The sequence below is a fragment of the Diadema setosum genome, chromosome 10 (genome assembly GCF_964275005.1).
Source record: "Diadema setosum chromosome 10, eeDiaSeto1, whole genome shotgun sequence".
Taxonomy (NCBI): domain Eukaryota; kingdom Metazoa; phylum Echinodermata; class Echinoidea; order Diadematoida; family Diadematidae; genus Diadema; species Diadema setosum.
In genome coordinates this window covers 32,969,025-32,991,951 of record NC_092694.1, presented here as the reverse complement: position 1 = coordinate 32,991,951, position 22,927 = coordinate 32,969,025, and the positions used below count along the sequence as shown (strand labels likewise).

Genomic DNA, 22,927 nt, shown 5'->3' with positions numbered 1-22,927 from the left:
ATCTGTAAATTTGTACGGTCCAAATAATGATGACCCCAATTTTTTTTCTTGAAGTCTTTAACAAAGTAGACCAATTTAAATACGCTTCTATTATATGTGCTGGGGATTTTAATGCTGTTTTGGGCCATCTGGACTATCAAGGGGGTAGGGACACCCACTCTAATGTCAAATCAAGTGAAATGTTAACAACACTTATGGAAGAATTTAATCTCTGTGATATTTGGCGTACTTTTAATCCAAACCTTAAACAATACACCAGACATCAAAAAAATCCTAAAGTGTTATCCAGGATTGATTATATTCTTGTTTCTGATAACTTTGTTACTAATTGTTCGCAATCAAAAATAAGTCCAGGTATTCAATCTGACCATTCCCTCGTTACATTAAAGTTTAAAGGTGCCCAACCACTAAGGGGTCCAGGATTTTGGAAATTGAACTGTCAGTATTTACACAAAGATTCAGATTTTTGTACAATCATTAGGGACAACATTGAAGAATTTAAACTTATTAATTTTAAAAGTAATTGTAATCCAAATATTTTATGGGATGCGCTTAAATGTACCATTACCGGCATATGTATAGAATACTGTGCACGTAAAAAGAAAGAAAAGAATTTCGTAAAAAGAGAACTTCTGCGGGAAATAGAGGAGGTAGAAAAAAAATTGAGTGTTGACTTAAATGATGATGAGCTTCTTAATGAGAAGGATTTTTTAACCCAAGCCTTAAATGATATTTTGGATGAAGAAACCAAAGGTTTAATTATTCGCTCGCGCATTCGTTGGATTGAAGAAGGGGAAAAAAGTTCAAAATATTTTTGTAATTTAGAAAAGAGGTCTGGAGAGAAGAAAAGTATTTTTAAATTAAAGAATGATGATGATGAGATTATTGTTAAGCAGGACACTATATTGGAAGAAATTTATTCATTTTATCAGCTCTTATACTCAAAACAATGTGATAACAATTTAGGTGATGAAAAAGATGTTTTTTTAAATTCTATTGAAATTCCCCAATTAAATGAAGTTGATAAGGATTTTCTTGATAAACCACTTTCAAAGAAGGAATTGTATGATACGATTACCTCAATGAAACATAACAGGTCACCAGGTTTGGATGGGCTACCCATAGAATTTTATATCGTGTTTTGGAAAGACATTTCTGATTTACTTTTAGATTCGTTTAATTTTTCCCTGCAGAATGGACTAATGTCTAGTTCACAAAGAAATGGAGTCATTACTTTGATTCCCAAAAAAGATAAAGATCATTCCTTTTTGAAAAACTTCAGACCAATTTCTCTTTTAACAGTAGACTATAAAATTTTAGCCAAAACTTTAGCAAATCGTTTAAAAAAATGTCTCTCGGATTTGATCCATCCAGATCAATCTGGTTTTTTAAAAGGAAGGAATATTGGAAATAACATTCGCTTAATTATTGATATAATAGAATATACAGATTTAAAGCAAATTCCTGGAGCAATTCTTCTCCTTGATATTCAGAAAGCTTTTGACAGTGTTTCGCATGATTACTTGTATCGGGTAATGAGAAAGTTTAATTTTAGTGATAAATTTATTGATTGGATAAAGGTATTTTACTCAGGTAGGAAAAGCTATGTTTCAAATTACGGACATTTGACTACACCAATAAATATGGAACGAGGTATTTTCCAAGGGTGTCCTATATCCCCATACCTGTTTTTGTTGGTTATCGAGTCTATGGCTCTTGCTATTAGACAAAACCTAAATATTAAAGGTATCCCAGTGGGCGAAAATGATTTGAAAATTTCTTTGCTAGCAGATGACTCTACTTGTTTCATTGACGGTTCACAAAACTCGTTTAAATCACTTTTTGATACTATTGGTTCATTTTCTGAGAGTTCTGGCTGTAAGCTTAACATCTCTAAATCAGAAGCAATTTGGATTGGTTCTTTAAAGGGTTCTCAAAAATTTCCATTTTCGGAGAAAGGTCTTAAATGGAATAAGTCTACTTTTAAAACTCTGGGTATTCATTTTTCTTTGAACATAAGTAATCTGTATGATCTTAACCACAAGACAAAGCTTAAATCCATTGAAAATATTTTGAATTGTTGGCGTGTAAGAAATTTATCTCTGGTCGGGAAGATCTGTGTTATAAAGACCCTATTGCTGCCTCAACTTCTGTATTATTTTTCGGTATTATGTATAAAAATACCAAAGAAAATTTTTAGACAAATAAACACAATACTATATAAATTTATATGGAGTGGTGGAAGTGATAGGGTCAAAAGACACCTCTTGTGTAATGATTACTCTTTGGGTGGTTTAAAAATGATTGATCCATACATGTTTTCGATTGCACAAAAAATGACATGGGTCAAAATGCTTCTTGATGATAACTATCAAAGTATATGGAAATTTATTGAATTATGTATTTTAGATGATTTTAGTGGTAGAAAAGATATATTGTGGAAAGCACATCCCCCTGCATGTATTTTGAACAAATTAGGCTCAAGTCAATTAGCCGAATCTCTTCAAACATGGTACATTTTTAGAGAAAAAATTGTTAAAGATGAATTTAATACAGCTATTTCTGCAATTGGTTCTTGTCAATGCATTTGGTTTAACAGAAGTATTCGTTCAAAATCCAAACAATACTTCTTGTATGAAGATTGGTTAGACAAAGGTATTGTCTTTATAAGTGATCTACTCAACCCTCCCCATCCAGGTTATAAATTATTTGAAGAACTGATTTTGGATTACGATATTAGCAAAAAGGACAGGCGGAAATACAATTTTTTATTGAAAAATATTCCAAAAGATTGGTTTGTTTCCTCTGATTTAACTCCAGACAAAATATTTGAGGAAATTAAAGCAAAACTTTTAAAGACTCAAAAAATTCCAAAGTTCGCTTACAGTATAATACAAGAAACATGTTATCCAAAAAGACAGACTGTATTTTGGAGTGACCTCCAAGAGTCCGAAGAAATCAATTGGGAAAAGGTTCATGTGAACAACTTTTTATGTACCATAAATACACGTATTCGATCTTTTTATTTTAAGCTATTTCACAGAGCTATAGGTTTGAATAACTTTCTATATAAAATTAAAAGAAAAGATTCTCCCAATTGCTCATTTTGTAAGAATGCCCCTGAAACCTATATTCATATTTTTGTTCAATGTCCTTCAGTTCAACCCATTTGGGAGGATACTCTTAAAGCTATCTCTCAGAAAATCAATAAGCCACTAAATGTTTCATTATTTGAACAAATGTTTGGTTTTGATTCTGATAAATTTTTGACATATCTTTTTCTTTTACTTAAATATTATGTTTATATTTGTAAATTTCAAAATAAACCACCAAGCTTTAAAGGTTATAAATCCTATGTCATAGCCAACAAGGAGCTTGAGTATAATATTGCTAAAAGAAATAACAAACTTTCGATTCATTTCAGGAAATGGAGATTTGATCTGTAAATAGTATTTTTAGTTTTGCAGACGACATCTCACATGGGTCTGTATGAGTAGTTTTAACCTTGGCATGTTTTGATGGTATACAATGTGTATGTATTTTACATGTTTCTGCAGAATCAGCCATAATTTTGTATTATGTATAATTCAAGAAGTTGGTTATTTTATCTGTTCTGTGGAATTGGGTGATTCAAAAGCTTTTTTGGTTTTTAAGGCTACATTGCCCATACAGGTCTGTGGATGATGTTTTATGGGACATTGTATTAATTTGTTAAACAGGAAAGCTTAATTGCTATTGTCAAATACATGTAGCCATGTATTCGTATCTTTATCTATACATTGAAAAACCCCTCATCTTCAATAAGTTATATATATATTTTTTTAATGTAACACAATTTTTCATATTCTTAGTACAAATTGTACATATTCTGTATGTGTCATGTTAGTGACACTTAATGTGGATGGGGTACAAATTTTCATGAGACAGAAGGACTGCCTTAATTTTCCCTTACTAGTAAGTTAGATTACTACTAGTATACTGTACTAGGATTGTAGGTACATGGATGTTGAGATATTTTATCATTTGTTAAACCTGAAAGAATGTTATGTACAATAGTACATACATGTACTTATTTGGGTTTTGTATGAGTATTATGCAAAATTTGTTTACATGGTTTATGCTGTTTTAGGTTGTCTTCCATTCCAGCGAGTCACATACAGTTTATACTGCCAGCAGGTTTCGGGAATGACTCCGGCTTTCCGTTGGCGGCCTTGTGTGCCTGCTGGGTGGGTTTGCTGCTCTCTCTATTCCGGCCTAACCCGATCGGCTCTGTGAGCAGATTCCATTTTGTACATTGATTATTGTGTGTGGGTATGCATGTTTGCGTAAGTGTATGAAGAAAGAAGGGTCGAGTAAAGAGTATCGTAACTGTGGGTGGATGATTTGTCATGTTTAACTAAAAATGTAACACTCGAATAAAGAATGGAGTCTGCCGGGGGCCCGAATTTTGTGCTGGTGGATTGAGCGGCGGTCCGGCTGGCATGTTCGCGGGCTTGTCGGCGGTTTGCTTGGGACATCTCTCGTAATCCTACATTATTTTGCTTTAAGATGATTTGTGAAAATGGGTGACAACTGCTATTTGTGAAATACTTGGTATGGCTGCTTTTTTTGTTTTGTTTTGTTTTGTTTTGTTTTATTTTTATTTTTATTTTTATTTTTTGCTTTGATTGTTTTAATGTTATGTATGATTTGTTTTTGAAAATCAATAAAAAAAAAAAGAAAAAAAAAAGGGTATTAATCTGGGATTTACCATACTAAACTTTCCCCCATGGGCAGCTGCCGGGATGAAAAAACAAAACAAAACCAAAACAAAACAAACACTAAAGACAGTTGATGAGTGTAGCGATATCTCCTGTTAAGCATATAACATATTCATATAATGATAACCATATCCTACAAATGAGAATATATATATACATATATGTATACATTATTATACACGCTCACACACATGTACGTATATACCACATACCCTTTACGACATGAATGGAAACTCCTGGGACAAGATAATAACACGGGCTCTCAAATGAATTCTAAACCTTTTTTTTATTTCTGTATTATTATAAACTCCTGATGTTCTATACCTTTGGGGGCAGTGTTTGTCTCTTCTCTCCTATGAACTTTGACGCTGTTTTAACCACGTGCATGAAAGGATGTCAAATTTGGTCTTCACCTGATAAATACAATATTTGATTAAAGGTATACAAAAAACTGCATGCATGATTTGATATTCCTAGAGAAGTCCCGTTCATGGCCAAAATGAATGGTTAACCAATCTGGTATATGCGTTTCTGACTTCTCCTCCTACAGAACAACTTCTTATCAAGTAGAGCTTGAAAGTTGGAATATATTATAGTGTACTTTCATATTGATATTTAATCAAGACAGAACTACATAGAAAATTCAATGAAGAGTGTATATTCCTGTAAAGAATTTAAACAGAAACTGTACTAAAGTATTAGTTTATTAATGTTTTATATCATGCGAACTTGGGACTCATTTCGATTCTACGGAACAGCAGCAACAACGAAATAATTAAATGCCTGATTTTTTTAACATTCATTGTTTTGTTTCCCTTCAAAATGTACAATTTAAGAAAGGTTTGTGGCACCTAAGGTATCTATAAATAACAAAACCTTTACTGATACTTAACTTGATAATACACGAAGCTCCGTGACGTCATCTATTTCTACATTGCAAAGTCCGATACAAGATCTACTCGGACCATAAGCATTTAACATACAATGTACTTGACCTAATCAATGTAGGCCTGCTTGTTTTGTTTTTTTTTTATCTTAACCTAATTTAGTCAGTAATTAAATCAAATATGTTATCGTACTCAATTAGTGTGCCTACTAATCTTATTAATATAATATTCTATATCAATATTTGTTATATCTCTTTATCTTTTAGTGAGATGTGTCAGTACATGTACTCTGAACTCAAAATTTTCTCTAACCGAAGCAGCATAGTATTGTAGACTTGTGAAAGAAAACACACACACACATACAACCAAAAACACAAGTTGAAGAATAAAAGAAAACGTGAAAAACCAACATTGTCGGGTTCGAACCCATTTTTAACCAACTTCGATAAGACCAAATAAGATGCACTATATCTAAAACTCAGTATACAAACATTGATAAAGGTTAGACAGTTTAACATAATATGTATAGGTTTTGCTTTATATCCATGCATATGTGAGCAAATATGTGTGTTGTCTCGTGTGTGTGTGTGTGTGTGTGTGTGCGTGTGTATGTGTGTGTGTGTGGGCGCGCGTATGTGTGTGTGTGTGTGTGTGTGCTAATACGCGTGTTCGGTGCTTGTTCGTGTGTTTCTTGTGTGTGTCTTTTTGTGTGCGTGTTTAATGATATCCATATTATTGTGAATCGCATATAATAAGATGAAGCATGTTTTCCATGTCATGAGATGTTTAAACGATTTTACTCCACTGTAGATGACACGTTGAAAATCGGATCATCAAGTATGTCATCCTTTGTGAGATCATCATCTTTCGGACCGTTGTCATGGTGCTGCTTCTTGGTCAACTTCCGGGTCACGTGACGCTTCTCTTCCACTTTCCAATCGTCATTTTCGATGATGCGATGGGTGACTCTGACCTTAATTTGTCATAGCAACAATGAAATATTATGTATATATAGATAGAGATATATGTAAACAAAATTAAAACCAAGTTCATGCACTATTCACCAACAATGGGTTGTTGGTGAATACAGCATGAACTTGGTCTCAGTTTTGTTTTTCATGATATTGTCATGCCAACACGTGGACAACTCACTCATGGGGATGCATACATAATTGTCACAAAAAGTGATGAAAATATTTTAGAGGCTGGTATGCTATAGTGTCTTTCACGGGTGAAATCATTATCATTATGATAATCAAAATACTTTTTAAAAAGATATTTTCATTTCATTGACGTTATCAACGCAATATATTATATTATATTATATATATATTTTTTTTTATATATACATATGTATTTATATATTTATATATATAAATGATACAGATTGCTTGGGTTTTTTTTTCTCGAGAAGATAGGCCGAAAGAAATTCTCTCAAGTAGGCACAACTGTCTACAAAAAGCACATTGGTGAAAAATAAAAGGAACATCAAAGGGTGTGTACAGTTCTGGTCGAGGTGAGGATTTAGCTTTTAACGTATTACGAGATATTCAGAAACCACCCTACGAGATGTCAAAGAGCATGCAGTTCTAAGGGGTATCACAAGTTTATTCGATGAAAATCGGTTTTGAAATGGCTGAGATATCCAAAAACAAGGTGAAACAAAGAGATCCTAATAAAGTTGTGGCATGTCGCCTTTTATTAATAGCACTTTTTTTGGATATCTCAGCCATTTGAAAACCAATTTTCATCGAATAACCGTTGAATCCTTCTTAAAATTACATGCTCTTTCATAATTCATAAGAGACTTTTCATTATCTCACTTAGGAATGTTCAAAATATGAATCCCCACCTCAACCAGTACTGTACTGCATATAAAGTAGGGAAGCACACATCGTTTCAGCAAACCCTTTCAGAAAAATAAAAAGAGAACCAAATTATTGATAAGTTTTGATCTATTTATTTATTTTCATCGTCAGGGTGGATAGCCCTTTCAGTACAACATTGATTTTCATAGGGGTCTATATGAATATCGATAATAAAAAAGTGGTAATCTACTAAAATGTTAAGGAAGCAAAAAGCCTTTGATTAACGATACTGTGCTATCAGCAAACATGTACCTATCCTAGTTCCTCTCGAATGATAATGCATTTCATTATGATGTTGCAAACATCATTAACAAAACAGCAAGAGAGTTGTACTTTTGTTCAAGGTTTGGCTTTTGCTATCCGGGTTTTCGATTTCTTTGCTGTTGGTTTTATAATCTTGCTTCTCCCTGCGTTTAGTAATATCCTGGCTTGTTTTACCAGTTATTGTTACTTACCTCCTCCATACAGTTGGTGTTCTCTAGAATGGCGCCAGGAATACATTCTTCAATAGGCGTTTCAGCTCGAAGAAGCTGTAAACACGACAGGAGAAAAACCACAGAAGGGAATTTAAAGTGCAATCTTAATACAAGAAGCCGGCGACGCTACTCCTCTTATTGATTGTAGTAAAATATACAATGAAATCAGAGAAACGGGATTGTCGAAATCTTATCGAAAGCCGATGCAGTACTGTATTCAAATATCATGGCGTCTATACACTTCTGCATATTGTTATCGAATAGTTGTATTTGCCGCAACGTTGACAAACAGCAACTTAATCAATGCAGAGTACACTTCATAGTTGCTGAAGCCATTAGCTTGTAATTGTTTATGCGTATATATCTGTATAGCAGACGTGAACAGGGTGTGGTGCCTCTTTTCTGTGCTCGGTTCCTGAACGCTCTTTTTGCCAATTTCAACATCATCATATTCAATATACTACTTTATCTCTGACGACAGAACATAAAAGCCAGTGGGAATTAAACGGACTGGGAGCAAATAAAAACAAATATGCAAATGTAAACCGCAATTTTAATCATTACCGGGACGTAATGAGACGGTGCACAGTTAACAAAGACTAGCTTACCTGGAGTGGTTGCTTCCGGCGTCGCCGTGAAGGGCGCCTCTCAGCTTGGGACTCTGAATAGATGGACACGATGCCAATATTGCCAAAATAAAGAAAATTATAATGGAGCGTGTAGTGTTGCTGATTATCAAATTGTCTTTAGCGGTAGCGGAGAGCAATGTTTCCACGTTCGTATTGACTGCACTTGTATTGATTGTATTGATTGCCTCTTTTTGCACGTTGCCAATGTCATTCGGCTGAGACTTTTAAATATGTATTTTCGTCATAGCTATTTTCCACACGAAAAGGATGACATTTTCTGGAACGTGTGTAGTGCATAATAATATTGTACTCTATATTTCATTGGACTGTTCCTGGAAAGTTTGGATTCTATATAGCTTGTATGGAAATGGACCCGAATTTGTAATTTCGTAATTTTCGAAATATGGAACTATACTGAACGTACGGAAACAAAAGGAACTGGACGAAAATACAAGGAAATCACAGTCAGTCGACAATAATAACTACGTTGAACACACCGATATAAACACTTTGGTACCTCCACATACCTCCGCATCGTATATCCTCAACAGCGTCCTTCTGGTACGAATGTTTTACGGGGGAGTCAAGGCAAGTTGTGCAAACTTCTTCCGGGTCAACCATGTACTGGATCCGACTGAGTTCACTGGACTTTACCGGCTATAGATGAGAGACAGACGTTAACGAGACAACTGATTACAACAATTCATTTAGGCAAGCCACGTAATAGGGTAAAAAATGATGTTTTCCATGGTAACAGCTTTGTTGCATTTAGATAGAAGAAAGATGTCAAAGACTGACTTCCAGGATATGAATAGGCTACCGGTGTTTGCACTCTTGAATTCGTTTATGTTGTTGTTATTCTTCCTACTCAAAAGATTTCGGGGCGGCTTTCTTGTGCTCACTTCATTCAAATTGTCTCGTAGACCATTTATTAATTGTAGGTACATGTTTTCTCTTCCCATTAAGCCTTACCCATCTCTTCTGAAGGCCCAAACGTATATTTTTCTACTTGTCCAAATCCCAACATCATACGCTATACAAGTTCAAGTTCAAGTTTGTGAAACATTTATTTTCCATATTTTATGTAGGAAATCACATGCATGAAATTATTGTACAGGAAGGCATAACCTCAAAAAAGCAGAGCTTGTGGTGAGCTGCCTTGCAAAATACATTACATCACAAACACAAACACAAAAAACAACAAAAACATGATAATAGTTCCCATGGCAATATTGAAATGAGATGTTCCTCAAAGGGAGATATTGTAGTCTTATTTACTTATGTCTTATATACCTGAATTATCCGTTGCCAATAATATGAAACCTCTGCACAGATGTAAACAAGACAATGAATAAAATGCACTGGTTCCAACTGGATCGTGAATAGACATGGCAATATTGAAATGAGATATTCCTCAAAGAGAGATATTGCAGTCTAACAGAGAGGCAACAGTAAAGTATGAAAATATGTGACAAGCTACAGCTTACAGCAAAAGTTGCATATATCAGAGTTAAACGTTGAATATTTATAACTTCAAGTAATGTGAAACATCTGCACAGATGTAACAACAATGAATAAAATACACTCTTACTTACTGGATCATGAATAGACAGCTTTACTATTTAAGTCTTATGCATATCATTTTAACAAAAGTTGTTCCTAGCAACCTGAAAGCTCACACGAGGCCTGTTTCATTAATGCTATAATAACTGTTAGTAATCTATTATGCTATATCCCGGAGTATTTTGGTCGTATTTTCTTTTTTTTTTAAATTTTAGTCCTGTACTTTATCCGTGCTCCTTATTTCTATCTTCACACTCGCTTCATTACTGGAACCCTCGTTTTACAAGTTTGATTTAAAGTTGGTTCTGTTAGATTTCCTTAGCATTGATGTCAGTGAATATTTTAGATTCAAGCTTTCATTGTTGACCACAATGTTCTATGATTGCAATAACTTATCGTGCATCCTACTTGCATATCTTTATGTTTAATTTTGATTTATTATGTGATGTATTTTTAATAGACAACATAAAAGTTAATTGAAATTATCTCTTTTGTTGAAGATATGATAAGAAAACGCATAAGTGCAGAATCTGTGTTCATCTACGCCAATTAACAATACATTTTTGATCTTTGAGTTGTATAACGGTGGATCTCAATTGAATAATGGGCATCACATAATATGTATGACTTGATTGTGAACGGATAGTATCCGTTCACAATCAAGTCATTTTACAATTTATTATATTATATAAACTGTATCAAAGAAATAAATTAGCCCTACAAGAAAGAAGGCATATCACCCAAGGCGGACAGTGACGATGGAATGAGCAATATTACGTTTTTGAAAATGCCATACCAATATAATTAGCATCAGACAGATGATACGTACGTTTGAGCTCATTCCAATTGTAGTGCGTGAAGTGAAGTCTTTTCTAGCCATCATACGTTGATCACGCTTACGTTTCCAGGCCTGCTGAACCTAGTTCGTTGTTGGCATGAAGGGTGCGTATGTGTATATATATGTGTGTGTGTGTGTGTGTGCGTGCGAGAGAGAGAGAGAGAGAGGGGGGGGGGCACGTGGGTAGAAGTGTACATTTAAAATTTTTTGTGTTACAGTGTGTGTAGAGAGGATCATAATACTTGACAAAAGGTGACGACTTTGATATTAGAATGACAATTTTCTTTTCAGTTGTTTACCTGCGAAGTAGTAATGAGTTCTCTTTTGTGATTACAAGGTACAAGACGGAAAAAAGAAATCAATGTTTTTATTACAGTCACGGTGCCTTTTACAAGCTTTAAAAATCAGAACTGAACAACAGTTGGTGCAACAAGGGGCATGACTTTTTCTTATGTTATTTCCACAACGATATGCCGACCCCATTGAAGACTGAAATCACACTGTTATTAAATTACAATAGAACATAACTTGTGATAGAATACAAAGGAGAAAAAAGTACAAAGATCTGAGACAGATAGTATATCATTCCACCTTTAAGTTATCCTCGGGTATATAATTAATATAATTCAAAACTTGTACAATTAATGGACAAATGGACATAGTGTGCACATGAGATGCAGTACAGTGTGATCCATTGTCAAATGCCATTCTTTTCAAACAAATATGCTTATCATAAGAATGAGCGGCATAAGTTTAAGACATTTTCTGATGTATCATTGCCAAAATAGTTCGGCTACTAGTCATCCGTCCTACCTCCGAATTCATGAGGCAATGAAAGATGAAGACGAAAAGACCCTGGAGAGAGTTGCAAATGGTGAAGAGATACTGGAACGCCACAGTGCGAGAACTGACTCCCAGCATTCCGAACGTCCAGGTCAGCCCCAGCAGTGGGAGCAGCAAGACGGCGCCTTTTACACCAGCTCTTTATTTACATTGATGAATAGACACACACATACAAAATACAGTGACAAAATATGTCAGGATAATTGTTTCTGACACCAAACATTTCTCTTTCCTTTTTTACATTTTTTTTTAAATAAAATGCAAGTAGGGAATAAATCTCACATATGATATAGATTGCGCACAATCTTGTATCGTAATACTAGACATGTAAAATATTAGCCATCTTACAATCAAGAATTAATAGAATAGCAAATAGAATGAACGGTTATGCATTGTATTTATTATTCACTAAAATATTGCACGCTTGAAAGAGCCTGTACCGTTTTACACAGCAGCAATTAACGTGTTTGTTTGTTTGTTCCATTGTTCTATTATCATTATGTATCACACAAGATTCGCGTGCATGAATCAGAAAGTAAAATTCAAGTAGTGCTTTTGTTTTTAGATATAAAGTGATTACGGTCAATGATGTAGTATTGATAAAATACATTGTCGTTAAACCTGCTATTACTTTTAAATCGCTACAGGTGATACCCACAAATCAGTAATAGCAACAATTACATTAGTAATACAATAGTAACGATGATGATAGTGACAAAGACAGTTAGCATAAGCAATGTGATACTTAATATGCTTTCAGCAGAACCATTCGCTCTTGTAGTCATACGTTAGAATTAAGGTTCCATTACATTTACTCGTACTCAAATCAGATTTTATCTACCACTCTTCCAAATTGTTCCCCATGAAATCCATCGCAAAACAAATTAAATCCCTCCCGTACGCTGTCACAATGGCTTTGAATGCAGTGGGTTAAAAATAAAGTGCTTGAAAAAGATCGTCAAATTGTTAAAGGTGATTCGTGTGTATTACGACGGTGTCATGTGAATAATAAGAATTGAAAGTGGTGACTTGGAATGTGATTTGCTTTGTATCTTACCAATAGATTTTTTTTTTTCAATTATACATGATACTACAAAATGACCAATTTTTCCTTTACTGTCCCCAGCATATATGATTTCAGTTACTTACCCCCAAAATACACACTATATTTGACATCTCAAAATCTCATAAATCAGAAGAAAATAATGCATAGCTCTACCTGAGTGAACGTCGTGTTCAGCTATCAATATTGCTTGGACTAGTGATGTCATTCAATTCATTGAGCATCTAACCATAACATTGTAATGATTATCTTGACTTTATGTCTCATTTTTTCATGTGTTTTCTTGCATTGATCACGCCATCTTCTTGTAGTAAAACCATATTTTTGTACATGGGTAGTTCAATTTGTATTTGCTGATTTTTTTCCCCCATACATTCCGGTTTCAAGTCGTATAATGAATATCATGCGAGACAGTTTAATTTAGGATTGGACGTATGTGTCTGTCTTTCTGGCTCTTTCTTTCTCTCTCTCTCTCTCTCTCTCTCTCTGTCTCCTATTCGTCTAATGAAAAAAAAAATCATACTTAAAATATAGAGGCTTAATACATATTTGGATACATAAACACAAACCTGGAGGTCATAACGGCTTTCAATAACCAAACATTTGGATAAGTAGGCGAATCTATCAAATTTACGCACCGACTTAAGAGACCCATGTGAACTTTAAACTTGCCCAATGCGATGATTACCTGGCTTGTTCTTTGATGTTGGCCGATTCGATCTGGGTAGACTTGATGATGATTCTCACAACCATTGCCATTATTACGAAATTCACCTGATAGATGAACGGATACAACGTGTGCTTACTCACTCTCGCACGATAATAAATGGGGGGGGGGGGGCGGAGAACCCATAGGCAAATATTTGAGCGATAATTACGAACATAACTGCATAACTGCTTTGCAGTTTGAAGGACCTATTCAGTGCAAATGCAAGTTGACTCGAGTTGATCTATGGTACCCTCAACATCATTCATGTAGCCGAGTGGGTGGTTACCTTATGTGTCATTGAATCATGTTTGTTTTACTATTTTTCTTCAAATTACTCGGATTCCCCCAGAAACCCAAACACAGAAGAAACACACAAAGACTGAGCGTAACTTTTATTTCATTTTCATTTCATTTTATTTCGTTTTTACATTTATTGAAAACATTTTACATACACATAATAAAACACAATATCAATACGATTATTAACGATGGAAAATAGTGTGAAATCAACAATTCTACGCATCACTTTTTGGTGATATGGAATCAAAATTAAAGTGGCAGGAAACGTATCAAAACTTGCAAGATTTAATAATACTAATGAGATATAGAGGGGATTGAATCTGTTTTATAGGAGGACGGAGAACATGCATTTTTTTTTTCACGCAAATTTTTCAATGCAAATAGTTAAGTTCATTAATTGCATTGTCAATACATTCCTGGCGTATATTATGCTCGGCTCCCCTAAATCCTATAAGCGTATTTATTGGTTTGTTATATTTTTTTCCTTCTGAGAAGATGGCTGGAAATCCCACATACAGCTGCGCTTGCTGATCGCCGTGGGGTCAAGTTTTACGTAAGGCCGGGACCACTTCACCGGATTATGCACCCTGCTCTTTGCGATGAATATAGAAAATGAATAAAGCGGAATCTTTCATGTTAATGGGTTTTGGTATTCTCAAACATGAAACTGTTATTTCATGCAAAGGACATAGTGTTATGCCTCTTAGTAGAGGGGTCCAGTGGTGGATCCAGTGGGGGCGCACCAGGCGCGCCCCTTTTATTTTTCGTTAAAAGCAAAAGAAATAAAAAGAAAAAATGAAATGAAACCCGGAAGTGGCACCAGAAATACTAGTTGCGCCCCCTTTACAGAATTCCTGGATCCGCCCCTGGGGACGGCATGATAACACACAAAAATGCTCAGTTAGACTCGGGGATCTGACGGCAGACGATCTACCGACTGAGCCAAGACACTGCCAATGTGTTCTTTTCCAATCAAAGTCGATTTTGTTTTTCCAATGTTAAGTATTGTCAGATCATTTCAGTCCCAAGCCACTTTAAATGATTTATTGGTTTCTTTGATATCTACCCCAAAAAATGTGAAAATTTGATGGGGGGGGGGGGCAAGGGGATATGCTAATTAAAACTGTCAAGTGCGGATCAGGGTGACAAAATTCCGACGAGAAGGAGTAGCAACAAATTGTGAAACGTCGCCACCACCGACAACATGGCGGTATTTTCAAAATCATAACTGCGATAGTAATGTAAACAATAGTTTGCGAAAGTTGAATCGGTGGCCAGGAAGAAAAAAAAAAAAAAAAAAACTCCACAAAATGAAAGCAAAAAACAAAACAAAACAAAAAACAACAACAAAACAATCGATGTGCATTCAGAAAATATTTGTGCTCTTAATGATAACATTAATTGGAATGTAGTTCACAAAAAAGTCTCTACAACGCAAAGTTAAACTGTTAATTATTAATATTCAAACAGAAACAACGGAGAATGGATTCCAGCAACGTTTCAGATCAATACGTCTGAGCAGATCTCCGACTGTCTTCTTCAGGTGTCTGTCGGTCAGTATAAGGATGACGACATTGCACCACAAACTGCTGTATCGAAGAATTGTCGCCAATGTATACCACCATTGTGGGGGTAAAATCCCAAATAGAGGGCTCATTACTAGGCTCACAGTCAGTGGGACCCAGTACTGGTAGAAGGAACCTGTGATGAGTAGCACGGTGATCGTTGCCTTTAATGACTTTCTCAGCTCGCGGACTGGTCTTTCGCGGCCCTTAGCGCGTCTCAAGTGCAGACGAGAAGACGCAATGGGGACGCTCCTTCTCGCCTGGACTTGTTGGGGTTCGCATGTCCATTTTTGGTCATCCAGGATACGACTGTCTGCCACTAACGATAAGTCTATGTGCGTCGGTTGCTGGTCAAGCACCTGCCGGCGAAGACGCCGAGCTATCACCAAGGTGTGCAAGTTCAAGCCAGTTATTAGTATGATCATCCCCGAATATGTCGCAAAACCAACCAGGATGAGGACCTTGAACGTTTTATAAAGATTTTGAACAGAACCAAAGTTACACCCGAGAAACGCTGTCATCATTCTTTCATAAAATGAATTAGGAATGGGGGCACTGGTTAGTGACGTCATAGAGAACAGAATAACGCTCATTATGGCGATGTTGGCTCTGCGAACGGTGATCAGACTGCTGTACCGCAGAGGTCTCGTTATCATGATGTACCTATGTATGTTGATTAGCAAAGCCACGCCCTGACTCGCTTGCATGTAGGCAACATCTATGAAAGCCGTCCGCATCAGAATGAACGGATTTTGTAAGACCGTTGAACAGATGCGAACAATGATACCATAGGCACTGTACATCCAAGTCAGTATCGCAAGAATTCGAAGGAACCGCTGTGATATCTCGTCAAAATCAGCGAGAGGATTCTGCAGAGCAACCAGCAAAAACAAGTTCAGTATGTTCGAGACTCCCAGTTGAATGTAAGTGACAATAGACAATGTGTTGTCTTCGAGAGATTGTTCAATCGATTCTGTAAAGTTAAATGTCTGACATAATAAGTCAAGATTCGACATTATGTGTCTACGCTTCCGATGGAAACTTGTGAGGAATATAATCAGTTTGCCCTTCTGTGTCGTGCTGTAAACTTGCAGGTGCAGAGTTTCTTTCTCAAAGTTTGTTGGCTTTGTGAAAAAGAGCAATGGTTAGTCACGGCAATGTTCTTCGAAAGCAGACCAAATACGTGAAGAGGATGACATGGCGTACCGCACTCGCCAATTTAGGTCACCCTAATGCTTATGGGCGAAGTTTAAAATGAAAAGAAAGAAAAAAATGATAATTTCTCCTCTTCTCATCTGTTTTTCCTCGTTGCCGTCTCCTCTTCCAAGCGCAAAGATTCTTGTTACATTAATATTCTGGTGTCGTTGATATTAATAAAACGAAACGAGTGCATTGTCAAAGTAAAATGATTTGATGCCCTCACGTTCTGAACTCCATTTAATGATGGGAGTTTGTAGGATGCCGATCTTCATTTATAATTGGCATGCGACTACTTGGAACCTGGTCGGACGCCGTTAACCGTTGTCAAACATCAGTGAGGAATAATTATGGAGAGTAAGAGCCGCATAGTGTTACAATTACTCCGAGGGCTTTTAATATCCGAATCCCTACCTTGACACTTCCTTTCCTAATTGGACATGATCAAACACACCGTTTTGATGGATCACGGTTTCTTTCCACTTAATGGAGAGGTCACTTTGAAGCCCCGTTTACACACACACACACACACACACACACACCCATCCACCACCCCCTCCCCCCCCCCCCCCAACACACACACATACAATGGTTGTCATTACTATCTTGCAACACCGAAACGCTGTTTTAAGCCCGCCGCACACTATACGATCTGACCGGTCGTACGACCTTAAGACCGGAAATGTGACGCCATCAGTCTTGCCAGTTTCTAGTCGTACAACTGGGTCTTACTGCCAGTCGTAGAGATTTGACATTTTGAATTTCCACGACCAGTGGTCGTGGGATTTCAGCCAATCAAGATTTAGTAAAATGCAAGCGCACGCAATGCGTACTGCGTGCGTTTTAATACTCATTGGTAAAATGCAGTGAAGACAAAACAGTCATAAGCCTACTCGTAAGGTCAGGTCGTAAAGTGTGCGTTGGCAGGACCGACTGGGACTATGCATGGTCCTATAGTCGTGAGTCGTATATATATTGTGCAGCGGGCTTTACTTGGATGGGAGGTGGTGGGGGGATGCCTGCACTGCAAAAACACATTACCGAAAGTGACTACAAAGTTGAATGCATGATGATCTAACGTATAGTTTACTAAATATATTACTAAGACAGATAGATTACTAAATATAATTATATAAAAATAAAGATATTAAATAAACCACAAAAATATACACAAAGACAGTCATACACAGTAACAAACACATGAAATTGTACAAATACATGCTATTCGAAATGTTTATATGGCCAGTCACTATGAAAACCTGGAAAAAAAAAAAAACAGTTCCCGAAATGGGATATTTCGTGTTACCAAATTATCCAGACTCCGGACTCGAACGAAGCGTAAGCGAAGTGTAAACCGCAGCAGCAAACGCAACAGCAACAATAGCGACCTTTAAACCTGTGACGCGAACGCTTACAGACGACGCCTCCTCCCTGGCTACGGAGACAGCTGTTTCGCGCATGTGCAGATCACTATTTTCGCCTTAATAGCGTCGTCTCAGAGATCTCCTCATAGATAAGCTCGTTAATAACAACAATGACAGCGACATAATACACATAAAGAGTCAACTCTCATTGGATTATAATAACAACAACCCAATATTATGAGATCACATCTTGATTATACTCATGTATGTTGTAGTCAAAACAATGCTCAAGTGCACATAACATATAAATCCACATCTATGATAAACGCGCTGTAATAGTAACTACGCGCTTACTTGCTATGCTTCAATACACAGACAAAACTTCCCATTTTATTCATGACAGTCAGAATTCTAGTTAACTAGATAGAGCATGCAGCTCTGGAAATAAAGCTGAAGATTTTGTGGCTTACAATGGTGTGATAAACATACCGTGATCACTCCTGCGGCCGGACCGACAAACGCCCAAATGAACCCGTCGTCCGTAGACAACCAGCAACTGTTGGGATGAATATTTAGGAGACTGATTTAAAAGCTCATCACCAACCTCTAAGCTTTATAACCACCAAGACCGAAGACCCTGGAGCAATTCTATAGCAATACCCTGGCAAGTCTAAATTGTATTGCTTATCTGCTTTTGGAGGAAGATGATATGAAACTTGTTAAATTCTTCAATCTATACAAATTAGAACGGAAAGATGTTTTACACAATGACTAGCACGGTTGAGATAAAAATATTAACTGAAATGTGTACAAGAGATAAGATAAAATTAAGCAAATTAAAGAAAACGAGGTTTTCACATAACATAAGCAGTAAACGCATCCCAGTAAACCTGCTCAAAAATAAAAAGAAATGATAAATTGAGAGGATATTTTTCAACCATAACTACATTTCAAAATCTCTCCATTTCATATACAATCAAAACAAACGCTTTTAAACCGGGTTTTTTTTTGTACAATTATAAGTTTACCTTATGTTTACAATTATAAGTTTACCTTATGTTTTGTTTTAATTCTATTTGTGTACATCTGACGATACCATTTCCCCGGCTTCAGCCACAAATTTAATGCTCTGTCAGGTACTGTACATGATTGTTGATTTCCAGTCAGATTTCAATGACTAAATTACAGTGCATGCCCATTATAACGAACCCAGCTATAACGAAATTATTAACATTCAATATTATTAGTTCTGCACGTTTTATTGTTCGTTTGTTTGGTTATAACAACATTTTGATTTAACGAAAGAAAACAACTGGTCCCGCGGATTCCGTTATAACGGGAGTCGACTGTACCACAGTGCAAATAGGGAGCGTCTTGTTAATTGCTCAGTTAACACAGGCGACCATGTGATTGTCATAATTTACCCTCGCTCGGAGCCGTACGCGGTGTGGTCAATCGCCGTTGTCACGGCAACGACGAAGGCGGGAAACCCCCAACCAATGACGGTGTAGCACTTCCAGCGGCTGGACTCGGAGCCGAAAACCCTGACTATCAGACTGTAGAGGTGGAAGCCTTCCACCATCATCCAGGAGAAGACGGAGAGGTAGAACAGGTGCAGGAAGATGGCTACCACCTTACATGCAACCTGAAAGTATAAGAAATAATACAAATCACAAAACCAACAAAAAGTCGCCAGACAAGGATTTTTAGTTCAGGGCAGATTTTAAAAGAGAATGCTCTATTACCTTTAAAATGATGTATGACTCAATTCAAATGGACTTTACTAACCTATCTAAATATTGGAAAGAAAGCACATACTCTAGAAACGTGTGAAATGAGGAAAGAGGCTCTGAAGAACAGAGTCTTGATTCAAACGCTTAATATTTACCAAATCGCGCTAGCTGTGCAAGGAATAGGACAAAAAAAGGATGTAAACCATCGGAGTACGAGCAATGAATGGATTATCAGATTAAGCTGAAATTAAACATTCTCTAGCACATTCTGTCCATGATTGATGCGAACTTCCCAAGCAGTAGCATTATCCTTTCAAAAATTCTGAGAGTTCAATGTGAAGAGTGAAAAGGTTTTTCAAAAAAAGAAATGAAAAGGGGCCTCTAAAACATACCTGAACTCAATACTTTACAGATAAAAAAAAAAGAGTCGTAGAAAAACTACTGAAAACACACTTTTCAAACTTCCACACAATCCCAAACTCAGGGGTAATGTAGAAGAACAGCTTCTTCAGAAAATATGAAAAACTCAAGATTGACCTGCATGGTTGACCAATTTTGCAAAAAAGTAAAACACGCACATACACACACATACACACACAAAAAAAAAAACAACCCTGAACCTCCATCTGAAACAAAACTATGCCATCCCTTTAATGTGACAGCGTCTTCCTTAACAAATGTTTACCTTATCTTGCACCTGCCCGACACCGGCGATGAATAAGAGATTTGAGACAATGAGAGCAGCGACCAGATTTTTGTGGATGAATATTCTGTCCGATCGGAGGGAACTGATGAAAGTAATTTGATTTTAAGAATAAGCAGGAAGATGTATTGTAGAGAATGAATAATCAATGTCAAACATTTAGACAAATTCAAACATAATATACTACGAACGCGTAGAGATCAAAACTATTTTTATTCATCTATTTTCATAGAAAATAAGTACACTTAAGAAAATAAATATCGCCATGTGATTACCATTTTTGTAAGGTATCAGAAAGAAACACACACAAATAGTGCAAGCCATACATAGGAGCTGTTACAAATTGTTTTCTCCCAGTCTCATTATTCTTTGAATACTATGATGTCCGTTTCTTCCATGGGGTAAAGCTAATTTTTTATGCTATACTGCTAAAGATGGTGCTGGTAAACACAGTCTTACGATTAGCGATATTAGCGATGATCATGATGATGATGTTGATGATAATAATCATCATGATAATGATAATAATGATATTTATGTAATAATGGAATGATATAATGCAAAATAGTGATGGAAATTATAATAACATTAACGGTAATGATAAGAATGACAATAATGATTACAAATATATGATAAACATTGTCCTTATAGAATGTCGTTAAACGTACGGGAGATATGCGTAAATGACAAGTGCCAATACCAAGGCTACCAGGGATATGCAGCAACCGAGGTAAGTTAGCCATCGAAGAGCCACCGCGTCCTTTTCGGCTATCTGTTGTGAAGAGTGAAAAAAAAAAGGGGGGGGGGGTTAAAAACAAAACAACAAACAACAACAACAACAACAACAACAAGTGAGAGAATTAAGGAGCAAGTCATTTTGAACCTGAAGAGTTGCTGATGAGGAATAATCACAGGGTTACAACCCCCCCCCCCTAAAAAAAGAAAGAAAGAAAAAAAAAACAGTGGATTTTTGACCGTATCATGTGCGACGTGGCACTGGCTTACAGCGAAAGGGGGGGGGAGGCACCTAAAATTACTATGTGTTGATATGAAACCATTAATTTCGTCCAACGTGTTTCCTTTCGATAAGGAGGATAGGTTTAAATTCATTATTCAACAATGTTTACTGCCGGAGGGTGATGCAGAAAAAAAAAGTGATGCTTTATATCATGCTTTCGAAAGTAAGCCGTCTGTGATTTATTATAATTACACATTCTCCGTGTAAAATTGAATAGTAAAAATCTTTCTGGAGACGGTTTATGCGTCTTTTTTATATGTGACCGTGCACCTCAAAACGAATATAAAGTCGCACACACTGATTTTGCGTGAGGACTGAAAATAAGTGAAATGGGTCAACCTAGCCGAACTTGACTTTTTCATATTTTCTGAAAGAGCGGGTCTTCTTTATGCTAAAATTTGGTATCATAAAACGGGCAGGAAAGTGTGGTTTTTTTTTAGCAGTTTATCTCGAACATTTTTGGTAGAATAGTGTGATTAGGTGTGTCTTTAGAATCCCTTTTTCATTTCTGAAAAACCTTGTCCACACTCTTCACTTTCAACTCTAATAACTTTTGAAAGGATAGCGCTACTGCTTTGAAAGTTGGCATTAATTATGGACAGAATGTGTTAATGAGGCATGCTTAATTTCAGTTTAATCTGATAATCCCTTCATTGTTGTTACTCTGGTGGTTTTCTTCCTGTTTTTCGTCCCATTCATCGCACAGCCAGCACGGTTTGGTAAAAAGCGTTTGAATAGACACTGTACTTCAGAGCCTCTTTTCTCAGTTCACACTTTTCCTGAGTTTGTGCTTTCTTTTCAATATTTAGATAGGTTAGGAGAGTCCATTTGATTGAGTTATACATCATTTCAAAGCTTAAAGTCTGCTCTTTCAGAATATGGTCTTTACTAAAAATTCATGTCTGGCGACTTTTTGTTTGTTTTGAGGTGCAGGGTCACATATGTCCATATTTTTTTTTTTTCAAAAGACTTCACTAACTCACTTCTGTGATATTTCTGTTCTCATACAATTCAACATGAATCAGGATGAAATCTCCCTGTATAGGGCCTACTGATGTTAGTCATGTAGGGAAGCCACTAAGCAGTATGATGTCAAGCTATAGAAATCACCTCGTGGTCAGTGACTTGCATCAAGATGGCGAAGGACGTCGTGTGATCACACTCGCAAGTCGAGCGCCAGCTCGACGACGAGTTGGTTTGAAGGTTGCATCCTCGGTCTGACCATTGACTGAACGTGACGCGATTGATCATGAAAGCGAAACAAAGGCAAAACAAAGAAAGAAAAAAAATCAAACATAACAAAATGTATCACTGGTGTGAGGGATGTATTCAAAGGAGTAACGGCTTAGCGGCCTTTAGCACGTATATTGATTAGTCTACCTACGTGTAGGTAGAACTGCACTGTTTCTCC

General features: G+C 36.4%; 1 protein-coding gene across 1 annotated transcript; it reads left to right on the top strand.

The window, feature by feature from the left end:
• Nucleotides 1–1,643: 1,643 nt before the first annotated feature.
• LOC140233653 (uncharacterized) lies at nt 1,644–3,685 on the top strand. Its single transcript, XM_072313754.1, has one exon. It carries the CDS (start codon nt 1,644–1,646, stop codon nt 3,444–3,446), a length of 1,803 nt encoding a protein of 600 aa, XP_072169855.1. The 3' UTR covers nt 3,447–3,685.
• The last annotated feature ends 19,242 nt before the right edge of the window (nt 3,686–22,927 follow it).